Source organism: Desmodus rotundus, chromosome 4, assembly GCF_022682495.2.
Source record: "Desmodus rotundus isolate HL8 chromosome 4, HLdesRot8A.1, whole genome shotgun sequence".
NCBI classification, from domain to species: domain Eukaryota; kingdom Metazoa; phylum Chordata; class Mammalia; order Chiroptera; family Phyllostomidae; genus Desmodus; species Desmodus rotundus.
Genome location: NC_071390.1, coordinates 6,662,185 through 6,684,358, shown reverse-complemented (window position 1 = coordinate 6,684,358; position 22,174 = coordinate 6,662,185). Strand labels below are relative to the sequence as shown.

Below are 22,174 nucleotides of genomic sequence, written 5' to 3'. Positions count from 1 at the left end.
AGGGTACGTGGCACACGGAAACGCAAGAGCGGGCAGGGTCTGCAGCCCAGTCCTGCTCAATGCTCTGGCTCAGAGGGCAGGGAAGAACAGGATACATTCCGGAAACTCACCTCCCATGATTTGCGTACATAAAACCTTAGCAATAGAGATGCCTCGGTTATCTGGAAATTTGCTTATGTTGAACATTTCATTCACAGATGTCAGTTATTCCACATAAGTTATCCAGGCCCACCGTAACTTTCCCACGCGGTAAGATGCGGTGCAGTGTACTGTGAACATTACTCTGCCATTGGTCACCCATGTGACCCTAGGCAAATCACTTTAATTCTCCAAATAAGGGAAGTCAATCCACACAGTCACTCGGGTCCTTTGTCTGGCGCATGGTGCACCGACGTTATGATCTGAGACAGGTGTTTGGAGGTCACCAACCAAGATCAACTTCAAGGGAAAATGTACCCAGTGCCGGCTTTAGCTCAACCCCTTTGCATTGCCCCCAAATTGACATTATGCGAAGAATACCACAGTGTCTCTGCCCTAACTTATGTGAGTGATTCAAAAGCTTTGATAATTTGACTACTGTCAGTAAATGTCTCGTAATACCTTCACACAGACGCAACCTTAAAGTGCCCTTAGGACCTGCTCATAACAAGGGGCTTTTCTGTTTGAATTACACCAGTAATTACCTAGGCCCTCTATTTTATTCAAGTAAGTTAGCCCTGGCCTTAAAAATACATCAAAAATATTTCAAAATGCTCAGAGCTTGCCTTCCTTCAAATTCAGTTAATTATACAATAGAGTTAAATATTTATAAAATAGTACATACCTATATGTGACTGTCTGTTTGCATAACAAAGGAAATACTGATACAGTGAATAATTTTCTAAACATAACTTATTTTCATATAGAGTAAAGCTATTAAAAAGGAAAAAGGAAGCTAAAATCTTCTGTTACAGAAAACACTTAAGTCTTTAACAAGCAAAGAATCATTTGTAATCATCATATGCAATGCCTTGATGTAAATTACCTCTAACAAATGGCAGAAGGGAAGCATTTGTCCACACTCCACAGGCTGGGAAAACAAGACGGACACACACACTTCCAACCTGTGGACAGGACCGGTCCAGGACCCGGGAGCACACCTCTTCTGGACCTAGGGCGCCACCTGGTGGCTGGAGTCACAACGACCCAGGACTTAGACTGTCTCCCTGTGTCTCCCAGGAGTCCCAAAGGACCCACTTTTCCACCTTCCCATGACTACATTTACTGTCTAGTCATATATGCGTAACTATAACGTTCCCCAAAATAAGTATCCATCGGAAGTGCAGGTCTCCTTCCATCTGAGTCTCTCAGATGTAAGTTCAGAAGTTCTCTGAACTAATTTAGGAAACAGTTTCCACGGAAGCACAGTACCTGCAACAACCTCCACCATTGTTAAGTTTGAAACTTACACAAAACCACCTGACGGAATCAGACAAAAAGTACGACCGATAAAAAGACAACTTCAGAGACTTGTTCTCACATCACTGTAGAGACAGGAAGTTGGAAGGGGACAGGCCAAGGGCTGGCAGCGCTGAAGCTGGGCACGGAAGACGCCCGCTACACTATTTATTCCCTTCAGGAAGGCCTGAGCTTTTCAATCTTGCAGTTTCTTTTACACTGAAGTAAAAACAGACCGTTCCGGTTCACTTACTTACTAACCGTAGGGCTGTGCCTTTCAAATATGTGAACTGAATTTTCAAGAAAAGCCTTCTAACCTAAAACTTCTCTTTAAAAAAAAAAGTTTATTAATGTTTTAAAGCCTTTCAAAGATCTCTTCTAGAAATAAATGGTAACACTGTAACCACCACGAGCACCTAGGACAAGCAGCGAAAACCTGTCCCGACGTCCTCCGCCTGGCCCTGCGGACAACACCCCCACGAGCTGCCCCGCGGGTTCGGAGCGCTGCGCTGCACACTCGAACTGGAGCGAAGGCGGCGCGCTCCGCAGCCCCTGCCAGGACGGCGGCTCCAGTGCTGGCAGACACCTCGCAGGGGACACACTCCTCTCCTCCACCACAATGCCGCCTTCTTGTTTCTACCGTGTGGCTGTGCCACGGCAGGGGAAGCATGAAAACACGGAACAGGGTCGACCACGAGCCCCAGAACCTTCATCTGTCCGACCCGATAGGGAGTGGCACGCTCACAAAGGAAATCCTTCTGTCGTGAAGATCTTTTTTTTTTTTCATTATATTTTACTGATTATGCTATTAGTTGTCCCAATGTTCCCCCTTTGCCCCCCTACGCCCAGCACCCCCCCCCTCCCTCAGGCAATCCCCCCACTATGGATCATGTCCATGGGTCATGTGTGCAAGTTCTTTGGCTGCTCCATTTCCTGTACTGTACTTTACATCCCCATGGCTCTTCTGTAACTGCCTATTTGTACTTCCTAATCCCCTCACCTCGTCACCTGTTCCCCCGATCTTTAATAGGGACTCACTAGGAGCAGGCAGGTGTCCACTGCAGATGACAAAGCCACGGGACAAACAGTTCAAGAAGGGTTCTAGTCCGCACCGTGGGAGAAGAATAAAGTCAGGGGGTCACAATCCAAGGGCAGTGGCTGTCCAAGGCCTCACCCCAGCCCCCAGGGTCACAGGCAGTGAAGAGGGGTACATGACAATGCCACCAGAGCCCTCCGACTTGACACCAGATACATCCCAATACATGGCCGCACAATGACTTATAAGCAAATCACTCAAGCCAGGCTCATTTCCTATCTTCCCTACCTACACTTCAGATAAAAGAGTCAGCTTCACAAAAAAAGATACATTCCCCCTAAAATGTAAATCAAAGTTCCTTTCATTCTGTTACGATGTGACTATGGTATCACATACACACACTTACATGCAAAACTCACATCACATGCCTCCCCTACAGAGGGAATCAGGGCGCACTTCGGCCTTCCTCCGCAGTGCAGACAAAACACTTCTTATGCACCAGTGGACAAGGGCTAATTCCTTGCTGCTTAAATATTTTATTAAGACAATCGCCTGGATTCAGCCACCTGATTTCACGGGGCAGGTTCACATTCTCACTGAGAAAACTGTTAGGAGGCATCAAAGACGCTGCCAGGTAACTTTGAACCCTGACGATCCACACCGTTAACCGTATCCCCTGCTGTGAGGGGGTAAGAGCGCTGTCGTTTGTCACCCCTCACACTGCTACGGCTCACCCCCTTTCACGTCGCCAAGGCCATCAGCGTCTGTCACTCACACGTCCTGAAAGCGCAGGAGGTAGAAATGCAGAACAGAGTTCATTCCCAACACTGGAGCCCACTGCCAGCTCCGAGGTCATCCAAGACGGGACACTCCTTCCTAACATCTTTTTACCAATTTAAACATTAACCAGGTAACCTGGTTAAACTGTTTTGACAGTTCTCACGATGCGCTGTCAAAAACCAGGTTTGATACTACGCTGCTGGGAGTGCTGTGGAGAAAGGCAGGCACACACCGCACTGGAGTCTACACAGTATGTTTCATATATTGGGAAGTTAAATACGAATTGTGATGTTACAGAACGTGTTAATTTTTTAGGAATGGTAAATACTGTGGTTATGTAGAAGAATATACTCTTTCTTAGGAGAAGCAGAGAGAGTATTTATAGGAGAAGTGTTATCTACAACTTATTAGATAACAAGTCAGTTTAGCTTCTTTTTCCCATAAAATAAGACACATTTTTCATTTTCACCAATAATTTTATTGATTTGGATCTTTTGAGTACGTAGTCTATCTCCTGCATGGTAGGAACGTTAATTGTTCTCAATTAATGTCTCGACTGGATTGCTATCAATTTCAACTGGTCTCCCTGACCACGGAGCACCGTCCAGTGAGAAATCTCCAGCACAAAACTTCACAAACCACTTCTGACACATTCGATTAGTCACGGCACCTTCTCCATACACTGCACAAATCTTTTTTTGCATTTCAGTTGCATTTTTACTTTCCTTGAAATAATAAAGCATAACATGCCAAAAATGTTGTGAATTTTCTTTCATATTCAATATTAAAAGGGCTACACAAATTCACCGATTTTGATGTTTTTTTAAATGCATGCTGACATGACAGCTATCCCAATACAATCTAACAAAATTATTTCAAATGAAGTTGGACAACTAACTGCTACTAGGGCCATCTTACAGAAAAAAACTAAATGAACTTTTTGGACAGCCCAATACCTCCAAATGATTCCACTAAAAAAAAGAGAAAGAGAGAGATAAAGCAAATCTGACAAAGTTAACAACTTTGTGTTTACTGTATTCTTTCAACTTTTCTGTTCATAAATTTCAAAAGTTTCAAAGTAAAAAGCTGAGGGAAAGAAGTCAGTATCACTAAAAATATTTAAAAGATACAAGTGATTACCGTACTCCTCTTCCCACTCTCCTTTGCGTTTGAAAGCCCAAAACCAAATCTGGAAAAGAATTTAATCAGTGCCTGAGAAGTGCAATGGGACTGCGGGGGCTGGGGCTACAGTCTGTTCTCCAAACAGTTTTAAAAAGCTGAGATCGATTTTAATTATTCTAAGGAACCAATGGCACTGAATACATATTATTAGGCGATGTTATTATGTTCGATAACATAACAAGTAAAATTTCACCTAAAAAATCCCCAAGCTGGTTTTATATTGTACTATACAAAAAGTAGGTCACAAATTATTCCCATTTTATTTATATTGGTTTCTTTTGAAAATCTGGTATCTACCTGCCTGACTGAAAACAGTAATGGAAACAAACATAATGGAGTAATTTACAAAGTCCTATACAATCTCACCATCTTCAATTACTTACAACTCTTCTAACGATGTTACCAAAAAGGACCGATACGCTACTTTGGATATCAAAGCAATCTATAGTTACTTACCTTTTCATCAAATCTCTCAAGAAATAACCTACTTTACAGAATGATATTTCGCAGTTACCAAGAGAGTTAAAATGGATTTCATGCACTGGTATGGCCACTTCAAGTCCCAACCTACTGTGCTGGCTGTTTTTAAATGTTTTTTACAAGAGCGAAACGTGTTTTCTTGAACATGATTTAGTTTTGCTCCTTACATTAGCGTAACCGCAGCATAGTGTGCTGCTGCTTGAGGCTCCATGTCTGGGGTGGGGCCCACCCAGGGCGCTCTTAACAACACTGCAAATTTTGCTGGAAAACAAGCAGACGACAAACTAAATCGCAGGCCAGCTGGTCAACGGGAGAGGAATAGGAAAAGAGACGGCTAGGAGAGCCCTCTTGTGGTAAGAACAAACCTCAAAGATTGACCTCAAAACGGGACAAAATTTAATGAAATCGGATAATCTCTAAATCCTCAATTTTTGTCCGAGGGCACAGATGGAGCCGACAGAGCCATCAACCAGCAATCAGAGGCACCTCAGAGCTGCAAGTGACACCCACAGAGGCGAACATCTTGACAAAGAGACCAGGGAAAGAGCAAGAGAACAGGACTGAGACCGATGTCATTCCAGGGGGACTTGCAATGTCCCAGACTGAACCCTCGGGGGCAGCATCAGAGGCTTCCCGGATATGTAAATGCATATTCCCCTTTCTTCCCTCACCTGATTTGAAAAGCGACTGTATAAACAGTATGTATATAATTGTATGGTTGGAACTATAACATATAGAAAAATAATATATACATTTGATCATAACATCATAAAGGAAGTGGACACTACGGATAAAAAGGGGTGCCCTAATAAATCACAAATTCCTAACTAGGCAGGTCATGGTGGGGAGTCCAACCCCCAGCCTGTAACTTCACTAGTGAAAGGTTTTTAAGCCAGCCCTGTTCATTGTTTCTCTGCATCCAGGTTAACACACCTTTAAAAGGCCCCCTTCCAGGCTCGCTCTTCTAGAGCGTGATCACCCTCAAGACCCACATCATCCTACCTACCCTGGCCTCCAATCCCAGCTGTGCCTCCCCACCTTCACTCCCTCCCTCCGTAACCTCAAATGCATGAGGAACCTGCAAAGACTATTCTCCGAGGCACCTGCAATCCTGCTCCCCAGCACCTGCCAGCAGTTTTGGCTCAAATAAACCCTCACAGAACAAAAACAGTCCACCCATTTCCCCCAGCAGCACCCCACCCCACTGGGAACCGCCAACCTATTCTCCGTTTAAAGCAGCTTGATGTATATTTCTTAGATTTCGCATGTAAGAAAGATCACACAGTACTTTTCCTTCTCCAACTTACTTAACACCCTCCAGGTCCATCCACGTTGTTGCAAATTCCAAGATTTCATCCTTTTTCATGGGTGGAATATCTATACGCCTATGTACCTATAGATATATGTAAATGATATATACCTGTATATGTATATAGCTACAGATATACATGCCACATCCTCCTTTCCATTCATCCATCAATGAACTCTCAGGCTATTCCCACATCTTGGCTATTGTAAATAATGCTACAATGAACACGAGGGTGCATGTATCTTTCGGGTCAGTGTTTTCATTTCCTTCAGATAAATACCCAGAACTGGAATTGCTAGATCCTATGGTAGTTCTATTTTTCATTTTTGAAGAAACCTCCATACTGTCATGGATAAAAAGGGGGTGCTGTAATCAATCTAACTGAAAGCAACCTCACAGGGTGACCTGATCATGAATTACTAACTGGGCAGGCCATGGCACGGGGTCGTGCCCAGGGCCTACAGCTTCACTCGTACCATAAACGGGTTATCTTTGCCTTCAGCCAGCCCTGTCCATTGTTTCCTGCATCCAGGTTAACACACCTTTAAAATGCCTCTTTTTCAGACCCCTCAGAACAGCACAGAATCCTGCTAACTATCCTGTAATCCATCCCCACCTCCCTTTCTCTCGCCCTCCTGTAATCTCCCTTCTGTTCCCTGCTGAATTCCAAATGCATAAAAGAAACTACAAACTCTTGTTCTGGGAAGATTTTTTCTCTGTTGAGATCTTGCTTCTAGGTGTATCCTCTGTTTAGCTCAAATAACCTCTAATGAACTTCTTTTAAAATTTTTCTAGAGGTTTGAGCATTCTTACATCAACAGCACTAAAGCAGTGGTACCTCGGTACTAGTCGTTAATTCGTTCTGGAACTTGTGCCAAACAATGAAGCATTTTCTCTTGCTCTACCAAGTGGGACAAGACCGGAGCAAGTGCTGAGTTTGAAACATTTTTTTCTTGTCAAAACGCAGTAAGTACAGGGTTTGATGCATTCTGAAGCCGGCGAGTACTGAGATATGATTGTATTAGACAAAATAGATTTTTAAGCAAAAAACCCACCCTGGCTGGGTAGCTCAGTTGGTTAAAGCATCATCCCAGTATGCCAAGGTTGCCGGTTCAATCCCCAGTCAGGGCACATACAAGAACCAACCAATGAATGCATGAATAAGACAGATGCCTCTCTCCCTCCCTCCCTCCTTCCTTCCTTTCCCCTCTCTCTAAAATCAACAAAATAAATAAATAAACAAAACGAAAAACCCTACTTGAGATAAAGATAACCCACAGAGTAAGAAAATATTTGTAATCATATATGATAAGGGCCTTGTATCAAGAATATATGTAAAGAACTCCTACAATTCAATAACATAAAAATAAATAACCCGGTTAAAAATGGACAAAGGACCTGAAGAGACACATCTCCAAAGAAGATACACAAACGACCAAAAAGCACATGTAAATATACTCAACATCACGCAAATCAAACGCAGAAACAGATCACACCCACGAGGATGGCTAAAATTAAACCTGAAAAATTGAAAAAAAAAAAACCCAACAACAAACAGTGTGTGTGAGCACGTGGAGAGAGTGGAACCTTGACTGTCGCTGGTGAGAATGTGACATGGTACAGCACTCTGAAAACCCGTCTGGCAGCTCCTCAAAAGGCCAACACAGAGTTACCGCGTGACCCAGCAGTGCCACTCCGAGGTCTGTACCCAATGAAAACTTACGTCCACATAAAGACTTGCACACAAATGTGCAGCAGAATTTTCCATAAAAGCCAAAGAATGAAGACCCAGATGCCCATGAATGGGTAAGTGGAGAAGCAAAATGCAGTGCGTTGTCTATTCATATAATGCAATATGATGATTCAGTAAAAAGAATGACATACTCACACACACTACACCACGGGTGAACCCCGAAAACTGTAATGCCGCGTGAAAGAAGCCAGTCAACCACAGACCACACGCTCTGTGATTCTATGTACATAAATGCCCAGATTAGGTAAGTCCAGGGACAGGAAGCAGGGCAGTGGTTGCCCAGAGCTGGGGTGGCGGGGGAAGTGAGGAGTGACTGGTAGCGGGGACGGTGGTGAAAATACTCTGCAGTTATTAATACAGTGGTACAAGGAAGACTAACAAACCACTGAACCGTCAGTTCAAACAGGCGAACAGTACAGTGTGTGAATTATCTCTCAATAAAGCTGTAATAAAGGAAAGTCTTGACTTGCAAAGTATTACTTCATGCTATTTCTTTGAAACTACACTCAGTGAGATGACACATCAGCCCACATGCAAAACAACAGACTTCAAATGTCTTTGAAACTCCATGTAAATTTGTTAGCCGTCGGGTACACAAAATGCTAGGACTGATCTACAAGTCAAAGGGTTCATCAAAGCCAAGTATACGAACTTGTATGAAATCGAAGTAGTCTGTCAAAAGTGTTTTCACCAGTACGCATTTTTTGTATGCCATCTGACCATATAAAACGGATCATTAAGGCAAAATTATTTGGCCACAATAAAGAAATCCATTATATATTTCTATTTAAAAACAAGGTCAAATCACATACCCAAGTTCAGTACTACTGATGGAAGTAAATGTAAATTAAAATGTATAGTAACTGCAGCATTCAAAGGGAAATAAAAATCTGAATGGCTCATAACAAAATTTACCAGCACAGGCTTTTAGTTAAATGCTATCTTCATCTTTCTTTAAAAAAAACATATACCACTTTAGAGTAGATTACTAGCCTATGACATGCATTGTTTATAATCACACATCAGAGTTGCAGTATAAAGTAAGATAAAATAGAGAAAATGCAACCTAGCACAAAGCCTCCTTTAAAGCCTCGACCGGATCTGGCGGCTGAGGACAGATGCAGCCCCCGAGCCCCCGGACAGTAACTGCCCGGTGCCGCTTTCCGGTCAGGCCGCCCCACACCCGGCCTGCCCAACACAGAACTCATTTCCAGGGCCTACGTGCACACTCTCTCCTTCCTCTAGTACCTCTTACCTCAGAGAACGATACCACAACCTACCTGGTCGCCCAAGCCAGAAACTCGAAAAACTGACCCGGACCCTCTGCCCTCCTCCATTCCCAACTCCCCAAACTTCCTTCAGGTGGAACACCAAACCCTCGTCAATTCTACCTGCCCGGTATCTGCCGTGTCCTCTTCCGACCACGGCCTCCTGCAAGTCCTGTGAGCCCTCACCTGGGCTCGGCCTCCAGTCCCACTTCTCCCAAACAGAAACCTCCCACTGACCCTGCCACCAAGGCACCCTGCCACCAAGGCACCCTGCCACCAAGGCTCCGTTCAGCAGCAGGCAGGATGCTGGAATGCCCAACATTACGGTGGGACCCTCTCCACCCTTCTAAAACGTGCGGTTGAGGTAAGGCCCCTGCTCCACCTGAGCTCCTGGGTAGGGCATGGGATCACATGGCAGCTGCAAGAACAGGCCTTCTCACAGTCTGCCGGCTACAAAAGGGGACAACTCTGTGGACAGAAACCCCTCTGGAGAGAAATTTACCTCTGACCCAGCAACCTGGAATCCTGTAACAATCACACACTCGAAAAATTACAAGAAATTCTATGTACAAGGTCCCACTCACTACACCACCACACAGGGCAGAGGACTGGAAGGAGACAAACAAGCACCAGTAATGCGGACCGCGGAACAGCAGCACCTCTGCGAGAAGAGTTCCACGAGCCGGAAAACGGAATGACGACGACCTCTGCGTGTTATGCAGAGGCCCCAAGTCGTGCACAAGTCTGACACACTACCTGTGTCAGAAAGAGGGGGAACGTGTGCGTGTGTAAGTGTGTGTGTGGACAATGGTGTGTATATAAACCCTCAGAGACATATACATAGAAACACATACACATACATATACACGTAAAAGCCAAAAATGAAACTCCTCTGTCACACACAGATACCACACGTATACTCACTCATATAGTATTTTCAAAATAAATCAAAAGAAACAAAACTAATTTCAAGACACGTCACGCAGTTTCTTTTAAAAATGCTGTCAAAAGCACGAGAGAAATCTGTTCTAAATTAAAAGATGTTTAGGAGAATATCAACTTTGCCCTGGCTGGTGTGGCTCAGTAAATTGAGCGCCAGCCTACAAACCGAAGGGTCGCTGGTTTGATTCCCCGTCGGGGCACGTGCCTGGGTTCCGGGTCAGGTCCCCAGTTGGGGGCCTACGAGAGGCAACCACACACTGATGTTTCTCTCCCTCTCTTTCTCCCTTCCTTCCCCTTTCTCTAAAAATAAATAAATAAAATCTTTTTAAAAAGAGAATATGAACCAAATGTGGTGTACAGACCTTACGTGGATCCAGATTCAAACAAACTGACTGTAAAAAGACATTTTTAAGAAAATTAAAGAAAATCGAATGTGTACTGAATATTAAGTGATATGATTATTGTTAATTTTGTTGAGTATGGTTATGGTATTGTAGTTATATATTTTTTAAAGTTTTTAACTTTTAATCTAGAGCAGATTTCCCTCTTTTTTTCTAAACAGGGTGTGGGTTTTTTGTACTTTTTATGTATTTAAAGAAATGAGGTCATTTGTCACAGAATTGCCCAGATTCATTTTAATATATTCCTTTATCCTTCATATTTTTTGTGAACTGATCATTTTATCTGGAAGCTTGTAGCTTCCGGTTCAATTTCTCAAGAATACTCCACAAGGGGCGCCTTACACTTCTTACATACAGTCCTGTTGCTGAGAATGCTCTTGTCCCTCTTTGGCCTGACAAACAATCTTGTCATAGTTGACTCAGATGACGAGTCCTTCAGAAAAGCCTCTCTAACCTCCCATCCCACGCGAAGCTGGCTTTCCGCACCAATTCAATAGCTAACTCGCACCGCACTAGACCTGCTTACCAGTCTGCCCCCCAATCACACTGTGAACATCTTTAGCAATGAGCTAAGTCTGCAGGAATGGCCTCCACGGAGGCCTGAAGCCTAAGCGGCACAGTCCTGGAAAAGCAACCTTTACCCAGAAAACATATGGGATCACGTCGGCCTGTTTTGGCCCAACTATTATACCCAGGGAGCAAGCAGGCACAAAGCCAGAGTCCCCAGGGTGGTAGGAAGGAGTAATGTTCAAGAAGGAGTCAGCCCCCCTGAGAATATCAACAGAAGCTTCTCACCCCGGGCAGAATCCTTACTCTCTGCGCATGCTCTCACCCACAGCTGCCTGTCCTAGCGGGGAACTCACGGGGACACTCCCCAAACCAGGATGTACACGTGCATCACCTGGAGACAGGGTTCAAAATGCAAACTCAGGAGGCCTGAGGGGGCCTAAGAATCTGCACAGTGGAGGCGGTTGGTCTGCAGACCGCAGCTGAACTCGCAAGGCTCTGGGAGACCAGAAGTCAGCCCTCTCTCAGGACGGGCATTAACTCCTGCCTTATTAATCATCACTTTTAAGTTAACACTTTCTGTCATTAAAAAAAGAAAAATATCAAAACTTCAATTCTTTTGCGTCTATCGGTATCTTTCTTCTGACACATCACTGTCCCTCTGTGACAACTGTGCAATCTCTTATTCTTCTAAATATCTCTAGCCCAAAAAAGAGGCCCTTATTAACTGCTTGTTAAATGATGCGCTATATACACCTGAAACGAATACAAAACATCGAATGTAAACTGTAATTGAAAAATAACATTTAAATTTAAAAATAATGATGCTCCATCTAATCTCAACATATTATGCTTTCTCACTTGCTTCTTAGGATGTTCGTTCACCGGTCTGTCCTTCCCACTTGATTACCACCTCCTTGAGGACAGAGACTCGTCCCTTCGACCAGTGCACAAAGGCTGGCACAGAACGAGCACTCGGTGACGTCTGCTGACTCAGCCCAGTGACACCAGATAAAGACACAGCATTCGAGCTCCTGGACAGAACACCGAGTAAGTACACATCCTTTTTCTGGGGATTTAAAATGTTTACCTGTATGACTACCATAAATATCAGCAATACACACTCAGAGTAGTCAGTAATATACACTCCACTTAACAGATTAAAAATTTGGCATTAGAAAGTTACATTATGCTTCTTCACAGACAATCTCATCAACATAGGAAAAAACGTTTAACAAAAGGTACCTCGGTCTTCCCACATTCATCAGGCGAATCCTGGTGTATGGCCATTTGATACTTGACATATAAAGAAAGTGACTGGCTGAAGGACGACTTGAACTCTGGGTCCTCAAAGGAGACAGGTACTAACCTCACCTTCAGAGCAAGGAAAATACAAGCAAATGCTATTGAAACATCTCTACTTGGTGACATGCTTCTGAAGGTGAGGCTAGAGTAAGATCTCCGCAAATTCACTGCCAAAGCTCAGCACTGGAAGCTTTCATGGACTGAGAATGAGCTGGCACCGAACCTGTGCCACTAACTTTGTACTAAATTTGTGAAAATTTTAACTCGTTGAGGCCAAGACAATGTATTTCTTTCATTTTGTTTTTTTCTCTACGCACCTGTCGTAGTTTCCTGCACACCCTCGAGTCAACGTTGCTGCCAAGGGTGACGACCACTACTTCTGTCACTACACAGTAAGTGAATCCAGCTTTTTTACCCTTCTGGACTTTTCCTGGGTAATCTGACTTATAAAATTACAAGCAAATGAGGACTTCTGTTAAAATTTCTATCTTGTTTTCCCAGTTCCACTCAGCTGAAAATGGGTAGCACATTACTCTGTGCAACAGCACAGAGTAAGCTGGCTGTTAAGAACCCTTTCTACACGTGACTAAAACAGGGCTACAGCGTATTAACCATGCTGTGCAAAGTATGCCTGCTATAAAAAGTAGAGCTTTTTGCATTTTTCTCATTAATATTTGTACTTAGTGCTCTATTCCTTTTAGATAAAGAATCTAAACATAGTGACTATAAATAAAGATAACTGATCTGATGTGTTGCTTTTCCACTCTGAAATCACACGACTGGCACTTAGTCATGGCACTAGGTAAAACTTGCACTTTCAGAATGTCCATTAATCCAGTCCTACCTCTCGGCAGACACGCTGCTAACTGAACATAAATAAAATGTACTACAAGTAAACTCAGAATTCACACAGTGATATCAAGTGGAAGGGAAAGTTCTGTTTGCACAGAAGAATTACACTTGGCCTGCTGACCTGGCTTACAGTTGGTTTATCAGGTGGGTGGTTGTGAATAACCATCTGGTAACGTTTATAGACCTGGTACGACTCCAGCATTGTGGCTTTGAACTGAGAACTTGGTGGAGATGATCTCACCAGCCTCACCTTCAGAAGGAGTTAAAAAACAATGTTCGTTAATTCATTTGTTTATCCATGAATATGCATTAACAGTTACTCCCATCCAAAAAGAACCAAATGTTTCAATACAAATATTAAAGCATAAACACAAAATATTTTAATGCTAAAAATCAACAGGTAGTAAATTAACCTGAGAAGTTATTTCTCCGCTGTACAGAATCATTAAGAAGGCAGAGGGTGCTGTCTAAATTCTAAGACCAGTTAGAGTGTACGACCAAATTACGTCAGCCCACCTCCACTGTAAAATGGCAGGATACTTCTTGTACTCCAATACAAGCACAAATAAACACTCTTTGGTCTGAGCTGTATGCAACTCACCTTCAGTAAATCGGTCAGAAAGACTCAAAATGTGAATATACTTTTTTGGACACTCTTTCATGAGTTACTGCTAACACTAAACCACCTTCTTTTTATAACTCTAAAAGACAAAGTGTTCCTATTTCATAGCATAGTTAACAATGAAGACTCTAAAGTCACACTTCCTTTCCCCAAATCTTAATGTCACCATCTCGGTCAAGAATATAAATTACCCTCTCTGCGCCTTAGTTTACCCATATGTAAAACGATGAGACGAAAACAGTAACTGCAAACAGTGATGGCTAACATTTAACACGAATTATTTGCTAACCAGGTAAGATGTGTTAGCACAACAGGGTAGTAAAACAGAAAATCAACAGCAATCTAATATAAGGCCCTAATGGAAAACTTTTCCCAGGTGCCTTGAGGAGAAACTCTTCTGTGAGGAAAGACTGAGCCCCAGTGGACGACCAGCCTGCACCCACGCAGGGTGTCACCACAACAAAAACGTTGAGAGCTGCAGGCCGGCAGCAGAACCGGTGCATCAGGCGGGCCGGGCGCCCTGAACACACCGCTACTCACCACCAAAGGATAAAGGACTCCTCCGAAACGGTTTTAAGTTCACGTTAATTCCCTTCACAACTTGGGAAGGAGAGGGTCAATAACAAAGAGTAGCCAAGGGATTATCAAAGTCAAAGCTGTTAAAACTTACGTCTGATGACATATATTGTGTCAAAGTTAACTTTTAATATCAAATCTTTTGTGATAAGTAGTGTTCTTAGATGATATTAAGCTATAAATTCAAAGGCTGACCAGTTACTAATCATGTATAAGAATTTGATAATATCATTATGGCTAATGTTTTAGAAAAAAAAAAATACAAATGAATACTGAAAACTCTAGACTTAATCTGGAATGTAAATCTATTTGGAAAAAATAATAGGAACACTCAAAGTATTCACATCAAGCTAAACTGGTTTGGAGGAAACTGATGAAAAGTCTATGGAAGTAGTACAATTTGGGACTCTTTGGTTAATTCCGGACTGCTGGCTCGTATAATACTAATGTTACTACTACCCTGATCAAACCAGAATATTAGAAGAGCTAAAACAGTGATTTGCCTAGTGTGATCTGTTCTCTCCCACTATCTAAACCAAAACGGCCAAAAATAAAATTTATGGTTATTTTTTCTTTTTCACCTTACTAAATTTCAATCAAGGGATACGAAAAGCCACAGTACTTTACACATCGTAACATGCTAAAATTGGAATTGCTTGTGCAACTTCAGTCAAGCTGCCTATTTTTTTCACCTTAAAAAGAAGTCTGTCTCAAGTAGCAGTTGACTTAGTAAATACAAATGTTACTCCGTCCCAATTAATTTTAATTTCCCATTGATCAAACAGCAACATATCAATGGATTAATATAACCTCAAATTAAAATATACAAGGTACTCGACCAAAAAACAAACAATAAAACAAACCAAAAAATTATATATTCTTCAAAGTACCTCTAATTTATGTGATGCATTCTCTGGTAAAGATTCAAAAATTAAATCTTCAAGTGCTTTGGGCTGGTTGGATTTAGCCTTTGGTGGGAATAAGGACGGCGGTTCCTGCTGAGCCTGCAAACCCTCGCGCTTGCCAGCTGGGTTCTGCTGCATGAGTTTCAACCTCTTCCTTTCTTTCCGGATTTCCTTTGCTTTTCGACACGGGGGCTTACTCAAATCTGCCCCCTTACCTAAAAAGAATTTCAAAACATTAGACCTAACACATTTGACTCTGGAAATCGTTTTTCAAAAGTATCAAAGTCTTCTACTTAGTCTTCTACTAAGTCCACAGACATCCAAGGGTTAGGTTAGCTTTGGGGCAGATGCTGCAGGAGGGTCCACCCCACAGCCCACGCACCGCATGCAGCCCAATTCGAAATCGTAAATGTACTTAAAACATTAGGAGATATTTTTGTGATTACGTGTCGCAATGTATTTAACGTGTGGCCCAAGACAACTCTTCTTCCAGTGTGGCCCAGAGCCACCAAAGGTTGGACACCCCACGAGGACCCTGGAATACAGCTCTAGGTTGACCTTAAAATTCTACCTTAGAAGCAGGAACTGCCAAAAAAAGTAAATAGGCAGAGAACTTTTCGGGCAGCTCTGATCATGGAAATCTCTCACTTTTAAAAAATATGTGCCTGTTCTCTGCTTTTGTGTGTAGAAAGAAGAGTCAAACACCTTCGCTCAGGACACTGCGGACTCCAGCCCGTGGCTCTGGCAGCGCCAGTGACACCGACACATGCTCAGCAACGGGGTCAATGAGTGCCGACCCCAGAACACCCTGGGGCAGGTCTGCCAACGAAAGACCGTCCTTGGACATCTCTCTCCATCCGACTGAGGAGTCACATATTAGTTAGCTGATTAATCACAAGTTCTGTTTTAACCAAACCTCTTTAAAATATAAAAATTTTAGCCAGCCAGTGTGGCTTAGTAGGTTGGAGCACTGTCCCATGCACCAAGGATTTCGGGTTCGATGCCCTGTCAGGGCACATGCCTGGGTTGCAGATTCAGTCCCTGGGCGGGGCGTGTACAAGAGGCAATTGATCGATGTATCTCTCACATCGATGTTTCTCTCTGGAACCAATATGTATCTTAAAATTTTAAAATATAAAAATTTTAACTATTATACACCAAATATTTTAGCAAGTGACCTTTATAATCTATTAAGTCATCCTCAAGGAAGCTGTCCCGAGAAAATTGTAAGATACAAATAACACAAATGAAAACCTCAAAGTAAACTAAATGCCCAATTATAGAATAACTACACAATTTTAGAAATAACTAACAGAATATCATAGTCATTAAAAATGCTTTAGAAATGTTAGGGATTTGTCATTATACAATGTTAAAAATAATTCCAGTTATGTGTGAATATATATTTAAAACGTCTCCTGAAAAAACACCCACCACTATGAAGCAGCCTAACCCATCCTCAAACAAATAAATTGAACCCAAACCTGATTAAGATATACCCCCTCCAAAAAGAAAGAAAAAAGAAATCCCAGAAAACAATTCAATCCTGAATCTGATCAAGGGTCTGGATCAACTGTCAATCTCCAGGCGGGCAGAGAGCACGCGGACTGCACCGCGATGGACCTGGGCAAAGGCAGAGAGTAGCAGCACCAGCAGTCCAAAACGCACCACCCAGGTTCCACAACAAGTAACGCAAATTAAAAGTGGCACTGTACTTGAACAACAATAAAATTAGAGAAAAAATAAATAAATAAAAATAAAAATGAATCTGAGTTGGGGGGAAAAAAGTGGGAGCAGATGCACACAAATGCTTACAAACTGGGAATTTAAACACTGAATATTCAATAGCAGTAGGGCATTTTACTTAGGTGTGACAGTATTGTGAATGGTTTTTAAAGGTCTCATCTGGCAGACACATGCTGGAAGGTAAGTTAATAAACTCTCTGGAATTTGCTTCTCTATAAAACTGGAAGGGGGACCAGACATGAGAACAGATGAAACCAGAGTGGCCATCGTGAGTTAATGATCATTTCAAATGGGGGGGGTACATGGGAGTTCATTACAACATTTAGTCCACGTGGGTCTGTTTGAAAGTCTCCAAGATAGACTTTTAGATCTGATGCACGGTAACTTTTACAATAAATATTAAAAATAAAAGAACTAACCCTATCACTCAACAGAGTAAAAGTTGAAAGACATTATCTAAATCATTCAAAATATTTTATTGGATTATTCTTGTTATTAGGATGAAATCTCAGACCAACATCAATTTAAATGCCGTGAAAGCCTTACATAAAAAAACCACTCAATAAAAACACAGTTTTCTGTGCTTTTGTACAAGTAACAAAGAAAAGCTAAAGTAGTGTTCAAAGTCACGCCCTTGGATCATTATGTATAAATAGAAATAAGAACAAACTCAGGAACCAAGTATAACCGTTGAAATCATTTACAGTGACTAAAAAGAATTATATACACACGGTCATGTACATACACAATAAACCCATTCATGATGAACAGAGCTCTTAAATCTAGTTCTCTTATCAGCAAAAATACAGAAAAAATCCTACCTTATCAAAGGTGAAGTTAAATATCAAAACCTGCATATTTTTAAAGTAAATTTATTATGATTAAAGAAATCTAATGATAAACTGAAGAATTTTACAATGTCTGTATTTTGGACAAAATACTTAAAATTTACTTTGTCTTATTTAATACCAAAAATAAAAATGTTTAGCAAATTTTTCTACATAAATTTGGATCTCAAACCTCTAGGGCCCTAAGATAACAAGAAAAAATGGAGCGCTTTAAAAATATCTGTATTTAGGGGTCATAAGGCTATTCTGTCCGGCTCATTAAACATGGGAGTTTTTAAAGAGCTGTGATTTGTCCATCTAAATCCAGGTAACAAGTTGTATAAAAGAGATCTCTCAACTGCACAGACTTCAGGAGTGAGTCATACTTTTAGCTGGTGAGAACACCCACAGGTGCTATCTCCAGCCCAGAGGAAAGCGTTCAGAGGCCTTTGATAGGGCCTGATACAAACTTTCCTACCTGGCTTAGGAGCTGTGTGCACGGCAACTGAATGCGCCGGCTCCCCCGAGCCCAGCTTCGCCCTTTTATCTTGGGACTGAATTAATTCACTAGATTCTTCTTTCTTTGCGCTTTTTCCTTTCTTCTCTTCCCTCTCTAAGCTCTCTTTGATGTTATCACCGAGCTTTTTCAGGTCACACTGTATATCCAATTTATTTATTAATGCAACGTCACCAGCCACGGCATCCTCCATCAGGGACTCCATAGGCTCATCTACAAATCAGAAGAAATCAAAGTCCATCAGACAGATACAGTTAAGATACACAAAGGGAAAAATGTCCCTTTTATCAAATGGGACAGAAACTACTATACATCCAGCAAATCTCTTCTCGTGCCTTCTAAACTCGTAGAGCTGCAGTTAGGACTGTGGCACCCGAGCCACGGAAGGAACTGCCAGTCCCCTTGCAAGTTGTGGCCAAGCTCCCACCAATAAAATATAACCAAACTGATAGGTCTAATTTTGCCTTCCTTGTTTTAAAGAAAATTTGTGACCCTGAACTTCCAACCTTTCCCCTCCCCACTGGCTAGCTGAGTAAACACCAGAAATCCCTGGAAATCCCACGAAGAGACTCCCAGAATGGCCGACCTGAACACGCACACCGGGCTGCGGTAAGAGAAGGGGCAGATGTCTACACCTGTTTAGTCATTGCATTTGCTGTCGCTTTGTTACAGTTATCTGGGCCTTTATCCTAATGAGTGCGTCACTCTTGTTAATTAAGTTGTAGACACAGATAATTCAGAAGACTATGTAAGTCAAATAAAGAACCGAACATAAAAGCTACATAAAAAGACAGGCAACCATCAATTTCCACATGGACAGCATCCTCTAAGCTTATCAGAGTATTAATTTTTGAAACTTAAAACATGGTTCCCAGCCAATGAAAATTTTATATTGACTAATGAACAAAAGCTATTTAACCTTTAAGATTACATACCGACAATGCTAATCAGAGCTGCACCAAAATTCTGACATTCCCAATGCTCCAACTGCCCCTGAACCCCTGTGTCCCTGAGCCTTCTGGCCTCTCTGTCGCCCCAGCTCTGCCAAGTCTGCTCAAGTTGTTCTGAATCCTGGTCCGTTAAGGACAGTGCATGAGGGCAAAGAAATCGCCTGCCTTGCGGGCCACTGTCTCTCCAGTGCTTAAAACTGGGACTGGCATCCTCGGCATTCAAAGCATACTGCGGAATGATTTAACAAGCTCAGACTGGGCTGGGAGGCTCTCAGGACTAGGCATTTCCTGCGGCAGAGGTGAGCAAGAGCTCAAAGAATGGGTGGCATTAGATCTTACGTATGTAAGTATGTATTTAGGCACTGCTTGTAAGTTTTGGGGGGTTTTTATTAACAAAACTGAAGATGCAAAATATCTGTAACCACAGTTAATTAAATGTTACTAATTGTCTTCTGGAAATTCACTCACAATTCAAAATTTACCAGACAAGTAAGAAACAGAGTTTCAGGCAATGTAATTTCCTTAAGTAAGTCTTACTTAAAAAGTCTGAGTTTTACTCAACAGTGAAAGTGACGGTGCAGTCTTAAGTGAGCTTCATACAAGCACCTGTGTCTCCAGAGAGAATACCACTTTCTATTTACTTCATAAGGTACTACTGGGACCAAGTAAGACAAGAGCTGTCAAAGGCATTATGAAAACTAAAACCTCAATGAACTCCAGGATATCACGTCTTGAAAATAATCCCAAATCTTCTTCCCAAGCTAGACTCAGGATAGCGTACATTCCCCGTCTCTCTGATTCGGGGCCAGTGGTAACAGTAACAGCAGTCCTAGAAATCATCATCATCACAGTAACCGTGGTACCTGATTGGAGTACGGGCCCCTTTCCCCCTACCTAACTGAAGAAATGACTGAAAGTGAGAAACTTGACAAGATACACATTTGAAAGCCCTGGCTGGGTAGCTCAGCTGGTTAGAGCACTGTCCTGACACTCCAAGGTTGTGGGTTCGATCCCAGTCAGGGCACACGCAAGAATCAGTCAGTAGATGCACACCTGAGTGGAACAAAGCAATGATGTTTCCTTCTCTTTCTCTCCGTGAAATCAATCAATTAATTAAAAAATTTTAATAAATAGTTTTTAGACCCCCATCTCATCTTACCCTCACAATTTCCTTTGGAAATCTCCCCTTTAGCCAGAAATTTCAACATTTTTTTCAAAACCTTTTTGTGAGATTTTGATGGCTGGAACTGTAAAGGTCGGCACCTAGGAAAGCAAAATAAATATTAGAAAAGTGAACCCAAACGTTAAAAGAATAAAACCAGCTATGGATAGTATCCAGAACAATGAGGCAAAGCTCATGCTGGAAATTTATGCCTGGGTGAAGACAGGGCTTAATGTAGCCTCTAACTCACCCCAATTCTCCCTAAAACATGTTAACGAATAGGAAAAAAGAAAGACATAAACCACTAGGAAAAAGAGAATGGGAGAAATGCTGGAAGCTGGAAAGCAGATGAACAAGTGCAACTGACTTAGCAGACTAAACAAAGTAGCATCCTAAACCAACAGTGAGAGAAGCCAAAAAGATACCCAATTTTCTCTGCATTACCCCTAGAAGTCTTAGGGACTGGCGGCACCTAAATACCCCAGGAGATACGCAAGAAGGTGGATCTAAAACTAGGAAGATCCCCTGAAAGTCTCTTTTGAAAGCAATTAGATGTCAGATGCCCTCCCCCACTCTGCACAGGTGATTTCCTATACAACCCAGCAAAAAACTGCGAAGTTTTAGGAAAGAGTAAAAAACAGAGCTTCTTGCATGAGGGATACAGCACAGTCGAAAGCTATGGCGCTGTACTGGAAACAGGAAGCCTAAATCAAAGTCTTCGTACTGGATGCTGAGATCTGAAACGCACCTCCCCAACCCAGCCCCGGACACCAGCAGGGCACAAACGAGAATTAACCAATGAATGTGTGGCTGAGTAGAACAGCACATCAATGTTTCTCTCTCTCTCTCTCTCTCTCACTCACACATCAATTAAAAAAAATTAAAAACAATTTATCAGAAACCACACTCTGCACGTGACAAGCACCCAATAAATTACAGATGCTTTGTATTTTTCTTTAACCCACTGCATTGGCCTTTTCTGGTTACAATTCTCAGGGTTCAGGCCAATCAACTTCAGACTTGCTTGAACAGAATCCTAGCCATAACCCAGTAATAAAAATTGCTATCAGAAGGAAAGTGACTTCTGCCTTTGAAGATGCCACTGCTCCATAACCAGGGGCCCGGCACTGCCACTTGGTCGTGTTGTTCTCTGTGTGATAACTGAGATGCTGCCGGCAACCAGATGGACATCCACTTTCCTCTTTACTGCCCCAGGCCTGTGATCAGTTAGAGGAGAGAAAGGGTTCTTAACCAGGAACCAGGGGAACTTTTCAGGAATCTGTGATCATTCTAAATGTGCCCTCTCCCTTGTTTGGTTGTGCTGCAGGGAGGGCCTGCAACTTTCATCCAACTCTCAAAACAGTGCAAAAAAAGTAAGCGCAGCTAAGAGCGATGGCTATGAGGACCAGTCAGAAAGTGATGGATACAACCGTTTGCTTTTTTATTTAAAGTATTCCTCGTATACAACATTAATGCAGGAGACAAATGCTTCACACTGTTAACATCCTCTCCCCATTTTGTACGAGGAGAAAGAGAAGAGGAGAGGAAGACAATGAGGGAGATGAGGAGGAGGGCCTTTACAATTGAAGAAGGGAAAATCTTTCTGTGTTAGGGTGG

The 22,174-nt window shown here is 42.3% G+C and overlaps 1 protein-coding gene across 7 annotated transcripts in view; it reads right to left on the bottom strand.

Moving 5' to 3' along the window:
* The window catches only part of ATE1 (arginyltransferase 1), a 125,509-nt gene that overhangs the window by 97,012 nt on the left and 6,323 nt on the right, over window positions 1–22,174 (bottom strand). For 5 of the 7 annotated variants that reach the window (XM_053923381.2, XM_024555524.4, XM_053923376.2 and 2 more), the window contains exons 4-7: window positions 20,555–20,658; window positions 18,407–18,658; window positions 15,341–15,570; window positions 12,341–12,469 (exon numbers count right to left, since the gene is read on the bottom strand). In XM_053923381.2, coding sequence (XP_053779356.1) covers window positions 12,341–12,469; window positions 15,341–15,570; window positions 18,407–18,658; window positions 20,555–20,658 — 715 coding nt within the window. Of the gene's footprint in view, window positions 1–12,340; window positions 12,470–13,373; window positions 13,503–15,340; window positions 15,571–18,406; window positions 18,659–20,554; window positions 20,659–22,174 lie in introns of all 7 variants that reach the window. The other 2 variants (XM_053923377.2, XM_053923379.2) reach the window with 1 other exon arrangement.